The sequence below is a fragment of the Nuphar pumila genome, chromosome 16 (assembly GCF_984573655.1).
Source record: "Nuphar pumila chromosome 16, dmNupPumi1.hap1.1, whole genome shotgun sequence".
NCBI lineage: Eukaryota > Viridiplantae > Streptophyta > Magnoliopsida > Nymphaeales > Nymphaeaceae > Nuphar > Nuphar pumila.
Genome location: NC_143264.1, coordinates 63,070,385 through 63,088,948, shown reverse-complemented (window position 1 = coordinate 63,088,948; position 18,564 = coordinate 63,070,385). Strand labels below are relative to the sequence as shown.

The window sequence follows — 18,564 nt, the reverse complement described above, 5'->3', positions numbered from 1 at the left end:
ATGTTTACATAAACAAATTATGTAAAAACAAAATCCCCAAGTGTTTCTAAATACTTAAAAATTTTACATAACCAAATTTTATAAGTTCAACAAAAAAAATAAAGACTTCTTATTGCAAGAAATCAAGCCCTAAATCACTATAAAGTTCTTTAGGAGTGAACACAAACTCACCTTAAGGAGTCTTATTATATATTAAAAAAAAAGAAACGAATTAAGTGCAATATAAAATGCACTAATTGTGTATCGTATGATATATCGTACGATACATACTCGTATCTTGATACGGGTGTGTATCGTATCGATTAGGCCCAATAACAATATATACGTACCGTATCGTAACAATACGGCACAATACTTACAACACTGATTGAGATGGACTTTCATTATGTTCGAGAAGAATTTTTGAAGGGCACTATTGAGCTTCCTTATGTTACATCGGAATATCAACTTGTAGACTTCTTCACCAAAGCTCTGCCATCACCTCACTTCTCTTTCCTTCTTGGCAAACTCTTATTGGTATCATCGTCAATTTGAGGGGTGGTGTTATATATATATGCACATTTATATGTATATATATTATGTTCCTATGATTGTAAATTAGTACTGCCCACCTAGGGCATTTTTGTCATTTTCTCCCTATGTAATAGAAGCTGCCCATTAGGAGCAGCATTGTAATCTTTTTTATTTTTTTTGTTTGTTGTCCCTTTCACTAATGTGAAAGGGCATTATTGTAAACAACCAATAGAGCTGTTGGGGCTCCCCAACAACTATATAGCCGTTGGGAGTGACAAATTTCGTATGGATGTATGTGTGGTTCAGCTTGCACAGGAAAAGGGGGGAGAGAGAGAGGAGATGCGCAATTGGCTGGGGCGGCACACGATGGCTCAACCTCCAAACCCTAAACTTTATAAAACAAAACATATATACAATGATCCTTGTAATATCAGAGATATTACAAGAATGCCATTAATGAAGTTGTATTGAGCATGTGTTTCATTTAATATGCGTATGGATCTGGATCCAGATCCATACGCAGATTGTATTTTAACACCCTCCTTCAAGTTGTACGTGATTTTGGAGCATGTACAACTTGCTCTTCAATAGCCAAAATTGACGTCCTGTTAACCCCTTGGTAAACAGGTCTGCCACTTGATCTTCTGTTCGAACATGACGTAGTTCTATCTCCTTCATCTCGACTTTCTGCCGTATAAAATGTTTGATTGTCACATAAAAGAAATGATCGAATAATTGTCTCCTCAAGATCACTCAATAAGTGTCTAATCCATGTGGCTTCTGCCGTGCCTGCAGCCATCGATCTGTATTCAGCCTCTGTACTCGATCGTGCCACTGCCTTTTGTTTTCTGCTGCTCCAGGACACTAAATTGTGTCCAATATATACACAATATCCAGAGACAGATCGTCTCTCATCTGGATCCTCTGCCCAATCTGCGTTTGTATAAGTGATGAGTTCATGTCCTCTATGCAGATTATCGTTCTTGCGATAAACAAGTCCGTCTCCTATAGTTCCTTTTAAATAGCGTAGAATGCGTTTCACAACTTCCATATGACCCTCCGTTGGAGCATGCATAAATTGGGATACCTGATTGACAACATAAACTATATCAGGTCTGGTAAAGGTCAAGTACTGTAACATCCCCACGAGACTTCTATACGTTGTAGGGTTGACACAAAGATGACCATCTTCAGAGCTCAACCTTTGATGTAATACACTAGGAGTGCTGACTGGTTTGCAATTCGTCATCCCGGCTCTTTCGAGAAGGTCAAGAGTGTATTTTTGTTGCATGAGTGTCAATGTGTCTTGTTGTCTGTCAACTTCCACACCAAGAAAGTACCGCAACTCCTCTAAATCTTTCATCTTGAAAGTTTTCATTAAAAACTGCTTCACGTCTTGCACATGATTATCTGAGCTCCCAGTGATCACTGTTGAGAATAGGTGGTTTTAAGTGAAGTTTTTTTCATATTAGATGCTATTTGAAATTATGTTTTCATAATGGGCTTAGTTGTAATTATTCTTTTAAGCCTCTCTCTATTTAACATAGAGAGAGGCCCTAATAATAAGTTAACGAGTTTTCTCTCCCTGTGCAGTCGTCTCTCTCTCTCTTCTCTATCTCTCTCTACCTAGGGTTCGGTGCATCTTTCTACATGGTATCAGAGCACAGTCGATCGTGGGAGCGTGATCGATTGTGATCAAAGCACAGTCGATCGTGGGAGCGTGATCGATCGTGATCAAACTACGATCGAACGAAAATATCTTTCCAATCAGGTTAGCGATTAATTTTTTTAAGATCTGATGACAGATCTGGGCGTGCTGCTGGTCGTGGATGCTTGCTGTTGCCGAGTTTTTTTCTTGCTGTGAGTTCCTGTCGTGATTCTCTGTTTTCGAGCCTTATTTTGCCTTGCCGTGACTCCCTGGTGCCGCGTCTTAGTTCAGCCGTGATACCCTGATGAATGTTTGCCTTGCCGTGACTCCCTGGTGCCGAGTCTTATCTCAGCCGTGATTCCCTGATGTTTGGGCCACGATTTTTTTTTCTGTTTCGTGATTTCATGTCGTGACTTCCTGGTTTTTGGGAGAAACAACAATCACACTCGTAGTGGTGTTGCTAGTGATTGAAAAATGACTGGCTGTCAAGTTGTATATGTCTGGGGAGCAGCCTCTGTTATGATTCAGGGTCTGCGTATGCAGAGGTATGTTGGTTGTGATTCGCTGATGTGCTGAAAAACAGGTTCTACGTGTAAAATTGTCTACGAAGAGACAATACGCATATACGCACAAATACTTTAGAAAAAGAAGTGCACAAAAGCACTCTCACAACACTTGAACAAAATACGCAAAAAACGTATAAATAATAAACATGCAATAATGCATGTATTTCATAAAAAGCAAATGCTTGAGACTCTCAAGCTTAGGAAATACAAAGGGGGAACACCCCTATTTATACAAGAAAGAAGGAGTGCAAGAGGGGGCTCCCCAAAGGAGTCGTTGGGGAGCTCCCAACGGTCACAATTGTGACCGTTGGGGGCTCCCCAACGACTCTATTGGGGAGACCCCCAATGCACTTTTTTGAGAGTGCAAAAAAGAAAAATAAAACAGTAAAAGAATTACAAAAATAATGGAAAAAATTACAGCATATTCCAAATGGAATATGCGCAAAATGTAAAATGACAAAAATACCCTTTCGGGTAAAAAAGGAGAAAAATGTATAAATATATATACTTATATATAGAGATACGTATACATATAATATATGTATACGTATTTCTATGTATATAAGTATATATATTTATACTTACAATATTGATTTTGAGTCTACATTTTAACACCCTCCCTCAAACTTACGGTGTGATAACCGCAAGTTTGTCCAGAAGGAAATGAAATCTAGGCGAACAAAGAGCTTTTGTGAAGAAGTCCGCAAGTTGATACTCAAACGTCACGTATGGTAGATCAATGACCTTCTTCAAGTATTCTTCTCTGACATAATGGCAGTCCATCTCTATATGCTTTGTTCGCTCGTGAAAGGTGTGGTTTTTGGCAATATAGATTGCACTTTTATTGTCACAGCACAGCTTTGTTGGTTCTCGGATAGGTACTCCCATATCTTCCAAAAGTTGTCGAATCCACACAATTTCCATGGTAGTGGATGCCATGGCTCTGTATTCGGCTTCAGTGGATGACAAAGAGACTTTCTGTTGCTTTTTACACCGCCATGAAATCAAAGATTCACCTAGGAAAACACAAAAACCAGTGGTGGAGTGACGGTTACTAGGGTCACCTCCCCAATCTGAGTCAGTATAAGCAAGTAATTTTAAATCAGAAGAAGAAGATAGAAATACTCCCTTATTTACAGTGCCCTTCAAGTATCTGACGATGCGAAGAACAGCACTCATATGAACGGTTGTGGGAGCGTGCTGAAACTGACTGGCGATGTGTATAGCATGTGATAAGTCAGGTCGAGTAATACTAAGATACATTAACGAACCTACCAGCTGCCTGTAAGGGGTAGGATCGGTTAAGGGAACACCATCGTCAATTTTCATTTTTGCTCCCACAACTTCAGGAGTTTCGCATACTTTGTCATCTGAAATCCCAGATCTGTCAATAATCTCACAAGCAAGTTTAAACTGAGATAAAAAATAACAACGTTGCGAATAAGCAACCTCAATTCCAAGAAAATATGTCAGAAAACCCAAGTCTGACATCTCAAATTTTGAAGTCAAGACGGACTTAATACCCTTGACTCCTTGAACATCATCACCTGTAATTAACATATCATCAACATAGAGCAATAATATGACAATCCCTGCTTTAGATTTCTTAGTAAATAGAGCAGTATCAGTATAGCATGAGGAGAAACCATTTTCCAACATTACACTGGTAAATCTATCATACCAGGCTTTGGGAGCCTGTTTCAATCCATAGAGAGCCTTTCGAAGACGAAGAACTTTATTTTCAGGAATCTTCATGCCTGGTGGGGCATCCATATATACTTCTTCGTTAAGATCACCATTTAAAAAAGCATTTTTCACATCCATTTGAAAAATGTTCCAATTTTTAATAGATGCAATAGTAATGAGACATCTAACTGTAACCATTCGGGCTACAGGAGCAAAAGTTTCTTCATAATCAATTTCATACTCTTGCCCATACCCTTTAGCAACTAAGCGAGCTTTATACCTTTCCAGGGATCCGTCGCTTTTAGTTTTAACTTTAAAAACCCATCGACAACCTATAGTTTTCTTTTCCATGGGTAGAGTTTGGAAATCCCAAGTTCCAGCCCTTTTTAGAGCAATAAGTTCATTCTGCATGGCTTCTTGCCATTCTATACATTTTTTAGCTTCTTCAAAATTCCTTGGCTCAAAATAAGAATGAATGGCACTAAGACAAGCCCTATACCGGGGTGAAAAGGAATCAAAAGAGACAAACCGAGTTGGTGGTCTCCTATTTCTCTCAGATCTTCGGTGATCGAGAGTAGGTACAAGCTCACTATATTGGTCAATGGCACTTCTAAAGGTGCCTTGGTTTCTACGGGAGTAGGTTATCGGATCACTTGAAATCCTGTTTTCTTGATCATTGAGAGGGTTATGTTCTTCAACATCACCATCCTCATCGTGGTTTGATGATACATCATCATCACTAGATATATCATCGTTACTAGCCAATAAATAAAAAAGGAATGAGTAATCAAAATTTTCTTGTTGAGAAATTTTTTTTTCAAATCCACTCTCATTTTCTAAAAACGTTACATTTCTAGAAACATATAACTTATCATCTCGAAGATCATAGCAACGAAACCCTTTTTGAGTTTCGGAATACCCAAGAAAGGCGCAGGGGATAGCTTTGGGAGAGAGCTTGTCGTTTTTATCCGTAAGTATAAAACATTTACACCCAAAAACACGTAACCTATTATAATCAAGTTCAAGCTTATATAAGATCTCAAAAGGAGATATTTTTCCTAATATCCTAGATGGTAAGTGATTTATCAGATAAACAGAAGCGAGGGCTGCTTCAGCCCAAAAGTTCTTAGGAATGTTTTGAGAAATAAGCAGGGTCCTAGTGGTCTCAATGATGTGCCTATGTTTTCTTTCGGCCAATCCATTCTGTTGAGGGGTTTTAGGACAAGATCTTTGGTGAATAATTCCGTGATCCTCAAAATATGTTTTAAATTGGTTGGATAGTTATTCTCCTCCAGAATCACTTCTAAAAATCTTTATATTACTATTGAATTGATTCCTGATCATTGAGTGGAATGTTTTAAAACATGTAAAAACTTCATGTTTGTACTTTAGGAAATATATCCATGAATACCTGGAGAAATCATCCACAAAAATAACATAGTAAGAGAAGCCTCCTTTTGAAACAACAGGTGCGGGTCCCCAAACATCGGAATGAACAATTTCGAAGGTTTTAGATGAGAACATAGTTCTTTGCTCAAAAGGTAAACTTTTCTTTTTTCCGAGAATACAATCATTACAAGAAAAAGAACTTTTACATAGATCCTTTGCAAAATGTAGATAAGATAACTTGGTGACATTAGGATGACCAAGTCTTTTGTGCCATATGTTTATATCTTTGTTCCGGGCAACATTACAAAAAGATTTTGGAACTTGGAGAGATTCCATATAGTATAAGTCTTCTTTTCTAAAGCCTTCCCCAATCAATTTCCCGGACCGGCGATCCTGTATTAAACATTTGTCATATGAAAATTTAATATCGCAGCCATGGTCCGAGAGTTGAGAAACAGAGAGAAGGTTTAAGTTAAGTTTAGGTATAAATCTAATTTTTGGAATGAAAAAATCTTGAGTTTCAAAATTACCTATTCCTTTAATTTCAAGAGCGGTTCCATCCGCAGTGGAAACAAAGGATGGAGAAGCATGTTTTGAAAAATCGGAAAGTGAAAACATGTTTGGGGACATATGAAAAGATGCACCTGAGTCCAAAAGCCAAGAGACTTTACCTGGAATAGAAGAGGTAGACACGGCGGCGCCGGATGTAGCTCCCTTGAGAAGAGGTTGAAGGGCCTCCACTATTTGATTCAACGAGAGTGACCCACTTGATGAGGCCTCTTCCTTTTGTGGTACACCGATGGTGGCCATAGCTAGAAGTCTCTTCCATTTGGGACATACGGGCTTGATATGCCCCGGTTCCTTACAAAAGTGACAAATAGTCTTGCTATAGTCCCTCTTTCCTCTTTGTCCACTATCTCCTCCTTGATTTTGAAATTTAAAATGAGGAGGACGATAGGTCTTTACATTATTTCCGGGTCTTGATACGGCATTAATCTCATTGTTTTCTTCATGATTACAAGGAACCACAAGAACATTTGGTCCTTGTTTACATAAACTCATACGAGTTTCCTCACCACTTAATTTGGTGAGAACATCTTCAAGAGATGGAGGGGTAAATGAGGATAGAAGTGATGACCTTATTTGCTTAAATTCCGGTCTTAACCCATTCAAAAAGTTGAAGAACCGATCTTCTTCAAGTTGCTTGTGGCGGAGTTCAATTGCCTTTCCACTCCATTTTGGTTCAAGCATGGAAAGCTCATCCCAAATGGAGGAGAGGTCGGCATAATATTCCCTAATGGACATTTCACCTTGAGTAAGGGAGAAAGCCTTCTTTTGAAGGTAATACTTATGGGAAAGATCTCTTGATGTATACATTTTCTCGAGATAATGCCGAGCTTCCGATGCTTTCTTGAACTTGATAATGTTGGCATTAATCTTTGTTTCGACGGATGCGAAGAACCAAGAAAGAATCTTGAAGTTCTTCATTTCCCATTCGTCGTGCTTCTTGGAGTATTCTTCAAGAGCTTTGATCCTTTCTTCTCCCTCAAGAATCTTGATTTCATTTCCGTCCATCATGGTTATTTTGGGTTCCGGTTCCGGAATCGAACCTTGCACATAACCCTATAATCCTTTACCTTTTATGTGAGCCTCCATGTTCCCGGCCCAAATATGGTAGTTGGACCCATTCAACTTGAAGCCAAGCGCGAAGTGAGACTCTTTTTCACCCATTATGGAGTAAAGAAAAGGAGAGGGAGGCGTACCAACACAATGCTTCAACTTCTAGCTTGCACAAGATCCTTCTAAAATATTTGAGAAGCGAGATCCACCACTTCTACTTCTAAGAATCCGAAGGCACGGTTTTCGAGGCACTTGAAAAAAGAAGAATCCCACGATCCTTGATCACCAATCGAGCTCTGATACCATGTAAAATTGTCTACGAAGAGACAATACGCATATACGCACAAATACTTTAGAAAAAGAAGTGCACAAAAGCACTCTCACAACACTTGAACAAAATACGCAAAAAGCGTATAAATAATAAACATGCAATAATGCATGTATTTCATAAAAAGCAAATGCTTGAGACTCTCAAGCTTAGGAAATACAAAGGGGGAACACCCCTATTTATACAAGAAAGAAGGAGTGCAAGAGGGGGCTCCCCAAAGGAGTCGTTGGGGAGCTCCCAACGGTCACAATTGTGACCGTTGGGAGCTCCCCAACGACTCTATTGGGGAGACCCCCAATGCACTTTTTTGAGAGTGCAAAAAAGAAAAATAAAACAGTAAAAGAATTATAAAAATAATGGAAAAAATTACAGCATATTCCAAATGGAATATGCGCAAAATGTAAAATGACAAAAATACCCTTTCGGGTAAAAAAGGAGAAAAATGTATAAATATATATACTTATATATAGAGATACGTATACATATAATATATGTATACGTATTTCTATGTATATAAGTATATATATTTATACTTACAATATTGATTTTGAGTGTACATTTTAACACTACGTATGCAGAGTTATATTGGTCATGATTCGCTGATGTGCTGAAAAAAAAAACAGGTTCTGCGTATGCGGAGTTATGTTGGTCGTGATTCACTGATGTGTTGAAAAAAAAATTTAAAACTATTTTTCATGTTTGTGGGCTGCGTTCACTACTGTCGTGGAAACTGTAGGCTAGATTTCCTGCTGTGCTGGGAAAGTACTCGTGTTATGGGCCGCTATTCCTTACTGTCGTGGTGTTTTTTTTGTGTGTGTGAACAACTGTTGATTGTCATATTGGTTGGTGTGTGAGTGTAACACACGTTTTTCCTGTGTTGATTGGAGTCTGTCCTTTTTTTTTGCTGAAAAGAAGTATGGCTCAAACTTCGAAATATGATTCCAAATTGGAAAATATTGGAGAGTATAAGGCATTTGCCAATCCCTTTTTGTATGGCTCGTCTGTAAGGTTGAATGAAACTAACTATGCCAGGTGGTCCAGAACTTTTATGATGTCGGTATCTGGACATCGCAGAAAACATATCTTGTTGGAAGACGAACCCACTGAAAAAGTGAGAAAATATGTTACCTGGGATGAAGATAATGACATAGTTATGTCATGGATTATGAATAGTGTCGAACCTCATATTGCAGATGGTTTAATTTACTATAATACAGCCAAACAGATATGGGACAATCTTCGAGATACGTACTCACAAGAGACTAATGTGAGTCGTATCCTACAAGTTGAACAAGAAATATATAATTTACAGCAGGGAGATCAAACCTTGGCCCAGTACTATGCCTCCGTCAAAGCTGCCTTTGAAAGACTTAATGCTCACAGACCCCTCTGTTGTTCGAAACAAAAGGATCATCAAGAACAAACTATGGTTGCTCGGTTTCTTACAGGTTTATCTTCAGAATTCTCTGTTGCAAAAGTCCAAATGTTGACTGGTTCAGATGTACCTACTCTTGCTGAGGCATATAATCGTCTGAGTAGACTTGCGATCTCTCTTCCACAATCTCAGCCTGTGACTCAGTCATCTGCTCTAGTTGTCTCATCTAGTTATGGGCGTGGAAATCTTCAGAACATTAGAGGACGAGGTATGGGAGGCAGAGGAAAGCTTCAATGTACATTTTGTGGAAAATCTGGACATTTAGAAGATCGTTGCTGGGATAAGCATGGCCGGCCAACCTCTTCTTCATCAAAGTCATATGCCCTAAAGCAAATGTTACTACTCTCGAGGCAACAAAGGCACAGAAGAATATCTCTGCAAGTGACAGTAGTATCACCCTCAGTCGTGCTGAATATGATGAGCTGATAGCTCTTCGTCCTTTGAGTTTCACCCCTCCTGTAGCTGGGGTTGCCTATTCAACCGGAAATCATCTTCATCCGACTGACAGTAAGTGGATTATTGACTCTGGTGCATCCAGACATTTGTGTGGAAATTCACATGTTTTTTCAGATCTAAAGGATATTAATGCTCAACTTGGAGTCTTATTAGCCGATGGGAGCTCCTCCCCGGTTGTTGGTCAGGGAAATATTTCTATATCTTCCTCGTTACAGTTGTAAAATGTTCTTCATGCTCCAAAATTTCCTCAAAGTTTACTCTTTGTTAGTTGCCTTATAAAAGAACAAAACTGTAGAGTAATATTTGATCCGATAGGGTCATTTTCTGGATTTGCTGACGGGGAAGAAGATTGGTGGAGGCTATGAAGAAAAGGGAGTTTACTACCTACATCATCCAATGGGTATTGTTCATGCTGCAGTGGAACATTCATTCAGTCCTGTTCAATGGCATCGCCGTCTTGGTCATCCTTCATTGTCAAAGCTTCATTCGGTCTTTCCTTAGATTCCTTCCACCACGTCCTTTCAGTGTGAAGCATGTCAGCTGGGCAAGCATCATCAAAATTCGTTCCCTTCGAGTCAGAGTCAGTCTAGTAATAAAGTCTTTGAACTTCTTCATGCAGATGTATGTGGTCTCTGATCAACTGCATGCCTTCGTCTTCTGTGGGTGATCAAATTCCATTACATATCCTAAAACCTAATGCCCCACTCTTTTCTTTCTCACCAAAAATATTTGGATGTGTTTGTTTTATAAACAAACTTGGCCCTGACCGTGATAAATTAGCTGCTCAAGCTACAAAATGCATATTTATAGGTTATCCCAAAAATCAAAAGGGATATCGATGTTATGATCCTATTTCTCGTCGAGAGTATGTCAGTGCAGATGTATCTTTCTTGGAATCCACTCCATATTACTCCATTTCCGGTTCCCCACTGCAGGTTGATCTAGCTGAGTCTTTTCCATTACCTATACCTCCTTTTCCTTTGGAATCTGTGCCCTCATTCCCGAACCAAACTTCATCCTCTTCCAGATTTAATAATCCTCCATTGGTATATGTGCGTAGAGCTCCACCTCCGCAAGAGCCTTCATCTTCTTCTTCTCCTGAGGTAAGTTCTACTAACAATAGTGATCTTCATGATGATGATAACAGGCCCATTGCTCTACGAAAGGGGTCACGACAATGTACCTTATATCCCATATCTAATTTTGTCTTCGATGCCAGAATTGGAAATCAGATGAAGTCTTTTATTTCAGCCTTATCTGCTGAAACTATTCCTCTGAACTATCAGCAGGCAGAGCTTGATAATCGCTGGAAGTTGGCTATGCAAGAAGAAATGGATGCTTTAATATCTCAGCATACATGGGATCTAGTTGATTCCCCAACAAATGCTGACATTGTTGGGTGTAAATGGGTATATACAATAAAGTACAAATCGAATGGTTCTCTTGAAAGGTACAAGGCCAGATTAGTAGCCAAAGGGTATACTCAGACATATGGTATTGATTTTTTTGAAACCTTTTCTCCTGTTGCACAGATGTGTACCATTCGTCTTGTTCTCTCAGTAGCTATTCAGCATGGTTGGAGCTTATACCAATTAGATGTGAAAAATGCATTTCTATATGAGGATTTATCTGAGACCGTTTACATGCAACAACCTCCAGGATTCGAGGTTAAGGGGGAGTGTCAGAAGGTGTGTAGATTGAGAAAGTCGATTTATGGTTTGAAACAAAGTCCTCGTGCATGGTTTCAAAAGTTGTTTGAAGTGATGTCACGCTTTGGCTTTAATAGGTCAGCAACTGATCATACACTATTTATAAAGAAAACTAGCTCTGACATAGTTGTTATGGTGGTATATGTGGATGACATCATTCTTACAGGAGATGATGTGAAAGCTATTGAAGCCACAAAGGCTCATCTTCAAAAACACTTTGTTATAAAAGACCTTGGTTCACTCAGGTATTTTCTGGGTATAGAAGTTGCCAGGAGCCGTGAAGGGATGGTTTTGTCTCAACGAAAGTATGTTCTTGACTTATTAAAGGAAAAAAGAATGTTGGGAGCTAAACCAGCAAATATTCCCATGGACCATAAAGTTCAGTTGTTTGAAGAAGGGTCAAAACCGGTTGATAGCAAAAGCTATCGCTCCCTAGTAAGGAAGCTACTGTATGTAACTGTGACCAGGCCGGATATTGCTTTAGCAGTAAGCAAAGTTAGTCAGTTTATGGGCAAACCAACTGAGGTACACTGGAATGCAGCTATTATGATTCTCATATATCTAAAATCTTCTCCTGGAAAGGGGTTATTGTTCAGGAAAGGTGGAACTCTGGAGATAGTGGCCTATTCTGATGCTGACTATGCAAGATCTGTAGTGGATAGAAAATCTATCACAGGATTCTGTGTGTTTCTGGGAGACAACTTGATTTCTTGGAGAAGTAAGAAACAAAATGTGGTTTCTAGGTCGAGTGCATATTCAGAATATCGGGCTATGGCCCAAACAACTGTTGAATTGATGTGGGTTCGTACTGTTCTTCATGATCTTCAGGTGAAGGTTTTCTCTCCCATGACCATGATGTGCGATAACAAAGCTGCAACATATATAGCTAACAATCCTGTATTTCATGAGAGAACAAAGCACATTGGGGTTGATTGCCACTATGTAAGGGATATGGTTCAAGCTGGTCATATCACTACCAAATATCTAAAGTCGGAAGACCAAGTTGCAGATATGTTTACAAAACCTCTTGCTAGACCAAATTTCTCAAAATGTTGTGACAAGCTGAGCATGATTGATATCTATGCTCCAGCTTGAGAGGGAGTGTTGAGAATAGGTGGTTTTAAGTGAAGTTTTTTTTCATATTAGATGCTATTTGAAATTATGTTTTCATAATGGGCTTAGTTGTAATTATTCTTTTAAGCCTCTCTCTATTTAACATAGAGAGAGGCCCTAATAATAAGTTAACGAGTTTTCTCTCCCTGTGCAGCCGTCTCTCTCTCTCTCTTCTCTATCTCTCTCTACCTAGGGTTCAGTGCATCTTTCTACAATCACAATGTCATCAACATATATAAGAAGTATAACAATGTCTGCCTTTTGGTAAATAAAGAGTGAGTGATCTAGAGAGTATCTTCTAAAACTATAACTCTGAATTTGCATAGAGAAACTTTCAAACCAGGAACGGGACGCTTGTTTCAACCCATACAGAGATTTCCTTAGTTTGCACACCCAGGCAGTAGGATCCTTCTCGGCATAACCAGGAGGTTGCTCCATATACACTTCTTCCTTCAAAGTTCCATGCAAAAATGCATTTTTAACATCCATCTGGCTAAGGCTCCAACCTCGATAGACTGCTAGGGATATGATGACACAAATAGTACCCATTTTGACTACCGGACTAAAAGTTTCATCGTAGTCTTCACCATATTGTTGTGTGAATCCTCGAGCAACAAGTCGCTCCTTATATCTGTCAATACTTCCTTCAGGATTATACTTTGTTTTATAAACCCATTTTGAGCCAACTACATTCTTTCCTTCTGGCCGAGGGACTATTTCCCAAGTCTGGCATTCATGAAGAGCTTCCATTTCTTCATTCATAGCTTCAGTCCAATGACGGGATTGAAGAGCTTGATTAAAACAAGTGGGTTCATCCTGTTTTGTGAGCTGAAACATAAACAACTGAAAATCAAGGGAGAAGGTCTCATAACTCACCCATCATTGAATAGGATGCTTAATACGTGACGACCTTTGAGCCGGATCATTGGCGATGCTTTCCACATTCCTCGGCTCTGTATTTTTGTCTCGTCTAGTGTATATCTGTCCAGAGAAGCGTTCTACTGGGGGTGGCTCAACTGGAGATAATTCAACATGCATCTGTGAGTCATTCAACTCCCTACTCAAGCCGAAGGAAGGACAATTTGTTTGACATGTTTCTCCTGTATTAGCAAAAAGATCTGCGCTCATCCATGGATCATATACTTCTAATTCTCGAGGTGGCAACGCTGCAGAGTCATTGACCTGAAAATTTCGTTCGTCAAAAACAACATTTCTGGAGGTCCTAATACGTTTTGTAGTAGAGTCATAGCATCGATAACCCTTGTATTCATCTGCATACCCAACAAATCTGCACTTGACAACCTTGTTCTGAAACTTATTTCGCAGAGATGAATCAATATGTACATAACATACACAACCAAAAACACGCAGCTCATCGTAAGAGGGATGTTGCCCAAATAAAGTATAATAGGGAGATTTCCGATCCAAAAGTGCCATAGGAAGACGATTTATGATATGAACAGATGTGTGAAAAACTTCTGTCCAGAGACTAACGGGCACATTGCTATCATGTAACATGCTCATCGCGCTCTCGACAATATGCCTGTGTTTCCTCTTCGCAACCCCATTTTGTTGAGGAGTATGAGGGCAAGAAACCTGTCGACTTATTCCTTTATCCCGAAGAAAGGCAATAAACTCGTTCGATGAATACTCTCCTCCACCATCACATTGTAAATGCACAATATCACAAGTAAACTTTGTTTTGACCATCGAATGGAATTCCCGAAATATTTGAAAAACTTCATGCTTGTGTTTTAAGAAATATATCCAAGTATAACAGGAATAGGAATCAATAAAAACAACATAGTAACGACTGCCAGAAAGAGAAGAAATAGGTGTGGGTCCCCAAACATCGGAACAAATAATCTCAAATGGCTTTGAAGCTCTTTTATTTATAATATGAAAAGGAAGAACATGGCTTTTGCAGAGTTCGCATGAAGAACATTTATTATTATTATCAAAAAATGAACATAAACTAGACTCTGGAAGGAGACCATCAGATACAAGATTTTCAACGAAACCCCGACTACAATGTCCCAAACGACTATGCCAAATATCTGGCTTATTACAATGAGATGAATTAAAAACTTCTGTGGTGGTATAGGAACTAAACCATCCAGATGTTCATCGAGATTCTGACTCCGTATAAAAGGAAGGATTTGCCTCTTCCAAGTCAAAAAATTAGAATGAGTAAGTTTTTCTGTAACGAGCTGACTCAAGAAATTTGCAGAGGGACCGGATGACGATGAGTAATCCATATCAATGGGACAATGAATAAGCAAACAAAACGAATGAAAAGAAACAAACAGGTTTGAGAGTGTAAACTGTTATAATCTGCCTATAGGCGTTGCACAGGGAACACTAAAATAGCAATAAATGAAAGGAAAAATTTCTGGAATCAAAGAGATTGTTTGCAATTAAAGAATGAATAAAAATGGTGACTACAATAAAAAATGAATCAAACAGGCTGCAATCAGAGAGGGGAACACTTATAAATGATGATTGCAATGTGGCTGCAGTCGTTGATGTTGAGGAAAAACTGACAGACGTTAAGAATGGATGAATCAAGAAACGATGACTGACAGTCGTCGATGGCTGCAGCAATGTGGCTGCAGTCGTTGATGTTGAGGAAAGACTGACAGACGTTGATGAACGAGAATCAGCAGAAAAAAAAATAGTTGCATAGAAGGATTCAGAGAGGAGAATAAAAAGGGGGAAAGACGAGTTGCATAGAAGGGCTGAAAGAGGAGAATAAAAAAGGAAAAGAAAGGAAAAGACAAGCCAAAACCTGTTTCTTCAGATCTAGCTGAACACGCTGTTTCTTCAGATCTCGCTGAACACGCCTCTAATAGGATTCCGCAACCCCGAGCTCTGATACCATGACAAATTTCGTATGGATGTATGTGTGGTTCAGCTTGCACAGGAAAAGGGGGGGGGAGAGAGAGAGAGGAGATGCACAATTGGCTGGGGCGGCACACGATGGCTCGACCTCCAAACCCTAAACTTTATAAAACAAAACAGATATACAATGATCCTTGTAATATCAGAGATATTACAAGAATGCCATTAATGAAGTTGTATTGAGCATGTGTTTCATTTAACATGCGTATGGATCTGGATCCAGATCCATACGCAAACTGTATTTTAACAGGGAGATCCCCAACAGCTCTTTGAGCTGCCTTGTGGCCTATTTAAAGAGGGTTTCTGTCCCTCTCTTTGTTAATGCTTTTCTTAAGCATTTTAATACAAAATCTTATTTATTTTTATTGTGCTCTCTTGCTCCTATTGTGACTGTGTTAGCCCTTTGTGACTTATTGTATTTTGCCCATTAGAGGTTTTTTGTGTTTGTGCACACATTGTAGCCCTTAGTGGCACTGTTCTTGTGCACTTGTGTTTCATTACACACACACACACACACACACATATATATATATATATATATATATATATATATATATATATATATATCTTTCAGAGAAGGATAAGAAGAAAAGAAGTTCTCCATTCTTTCTGGTCTCAAAATAAGACTGACCTACAAGAATAGAATGTAGGCTAAAAAGGGTAAGGGTGGGCAAGGATGCTAAAGTTATTCCATGTACATCATTTTGTTTTCTTATTTTCCCCTTTGTAATGTGAAGTCTAATAATAAACAAAGTTGCTGCTTTATTCTCATATTCTAATAGAAGTTCTATTAGTTTTGGTTTCCTTTTGCTTTAACATGTTTCATATTTTTGTTTCTGTTTTGACGATAGTGTTATCTGACTCAAATACATTCTGTTACATATTGAAGTGTAGAGCACATATGGCAATCAATTTCTCTGATTATATCAAATGGGGCTGCACTTCTTCCCGCATTTTGGTCAATCCGCAAGAAGGTATGATCTATCTTTTTGGATGTCTATTCTGAAATATTTTACATGTACCATTAATAAGGTGATCGCTCAACCATTAATGGTAATAACAATAACAACAATATTAATAATTAATACTAATAATAAGATGATGATGATGATGATGATGATGATTTTTTAATGAATTTTAAAATGTTTATGTTTGCATCAATGTTCTGAAAAGTGTTGAGGCGTTGCGAAGCGTTCCACCAAAATATAAAGTGACGCAAGCCTCAAAAATATATTTTAAAAAAACTAAAAAATATCTAAAAATACAATAAATAAAACAAATGCTTTATTGATGAAGCAACAACCCATAAGAAATACAAAATCTCAAATAAATATTGAAAATATGAGAATAACATGTAAAAGTAACATTAATTCAACAACTTGGTCACTAACAATCAAATTCCTCAACATCATCATATAATGCACACAAATTCATCTAAAGTTCTAAAGAAACATTAAGCTAATTTTTCATGCATGCTTGCTTGAAAAATGAGCTCTATCTAACTACTAAAATCATACATAATGATCCATGTCTACACATAGTATCACAAACAAAAAAGCAAACATTTTCATTTAGCAAAAAATATTTTAAATTTTCATGATCTAACAGTCAAGTACATGTACATGCACAGTCACATGCATATTTGCAAATAATCACACAATCTGAAAGTAACAATTTCACATATATGATTTTTATATAAACAAACTGAAGCATAAACAAACTAAACAAATTGACATATACAATTTTTATATAGTCAATTAATTGCAAAAAAATCCAGTCATTAAAAAGAAGAAGAAGAAAGGAAGAAGAAAAAAAAGAGGGAAGAAAAAAGAGGATAAAAGAAGAAGAAGAAGAAGAAGAAAAGGAAGGAGGGAAGAAGAAGGGAACATGAAAAAAAGAAGAAAGAAGAGAGGAAGAAGGAGAAGAATGGACGAAGAAAAAGGAGAGAGAGAGAGGACCCATCAGGCCTCCCCCCCTTTTTTTTGTTTTCAAGTATTAAATTTGTGTCAAATGGGATCTTTGACCCATCCATTTTGAGGTGTGCGCCTTATCCTGAGGAGCGCCTCTCCTCAAGGCGTATGCCTCAAGGCCTCTGAGGTGCAAACCTCAGGCCTTTTGCGCTACACATGTGTGGCTCAAGGCACGAAGGCCCTCACCTTGAGTTGAAGCGCGCCTTTCACAACACTGACTTTGCATTGAATTTCATTGGTATCATTGCATCTAGTTTGATAGGTGAAATTTTGCGCATTTATTAGAAATGGCATATTGATGGTGATGTATGCAATACACAATTTTTTATAAAGATTATATAGACCAAAAATAAACCAATAATATTTCTTTTTTCCATCAACTTTGCTGATTTTGAAAACTTTTTCATCCTGTTTCAGCAATCGATCTTCACTAGTTTTAGATACATATATAATCAACTAGAATCATGTTCCATCTCCACATCTTGTTGAGTTTCTAATCCCATGCACTTTGAAAGCAATTGTTCCAAATGGCTTTGCTGATTGCACATAACACGTCCATACTCTGGGACTGTAGATTAAATAATTAAACTTCTTTTTCATCTTAATTTCACTGTGTGAACTATTTAACTTTGTCAAAATGATGTTATTACATTGATAAATAAACTATGTCACATGGGTGCGGGTGCGACACGGGTGCGGCGCAATTTTAAAAAATTTGGACACGGGGACTCGACTATATATATATATATATATATATATATATATATATATATATATATATATATCCTGTGTGCATATATGTGGATATTGTCCTCTAAAGTTTGGCACCAGTATGAGTGTTTTTATAAACTTTGCAAATTGTACTTTTGCCCTTGCAGAAAGGGGGTCCGGGGGCTCCCCTCGGCACGGGTCCCGCTGCGGTCAGCGGGCGGGGGTCCAGGGGGGGCGTAGGGGGGCAGCGATCCCCGTAATTTTTTTTCTGGGGCTTATGTTTGAGACTCATGCTATATATATATTTTTAAAAATATATAAAAAGATCTTTTTTTTTGTTTTTTACCCTAAAAATGGACAATTTTTGGACTCAGTCAATGTTGACCAAGCCCAAAAAAAGACAGACTCGGCCTGGACTCGTTGACCGAGTCTGACTCGACGTTGACCGTGTCTGAATCGGCGTTGACCGAGTCCGACTCAACGTTGACCGAGTCCGGGCCGTGTCCGAAGCCACACCCG

At 38.4% G+C, this 18,564-nt stretch overlaps 1 protein-coding gene across 4 annotated transcripts in view; it reads left to right on the top strand.

Annotated features, from left to right (window-relative positions):
- Positions 1-18,564, top strand: part of LOC149813357 (transmembrane protein-like protein) — a 79,368-nt gene that overhangs the window by 35,914 nt on the left and 24,890 nt on the right. For all 4 annotated transcript variants that reach the window (XM_089992012.1, XM_089992013.1, XM_089992011.1 and 1 more), the window contains one exon: positions 16,259-16,338. In XM_089992012.1, coding sequence (XP_089848138.1) covers positions 16,259-16,338 — 80 coding nt within the window. The remainder of the gene's footprint in view (positions 1-16,258; positions 16,339-18,564) is intronic.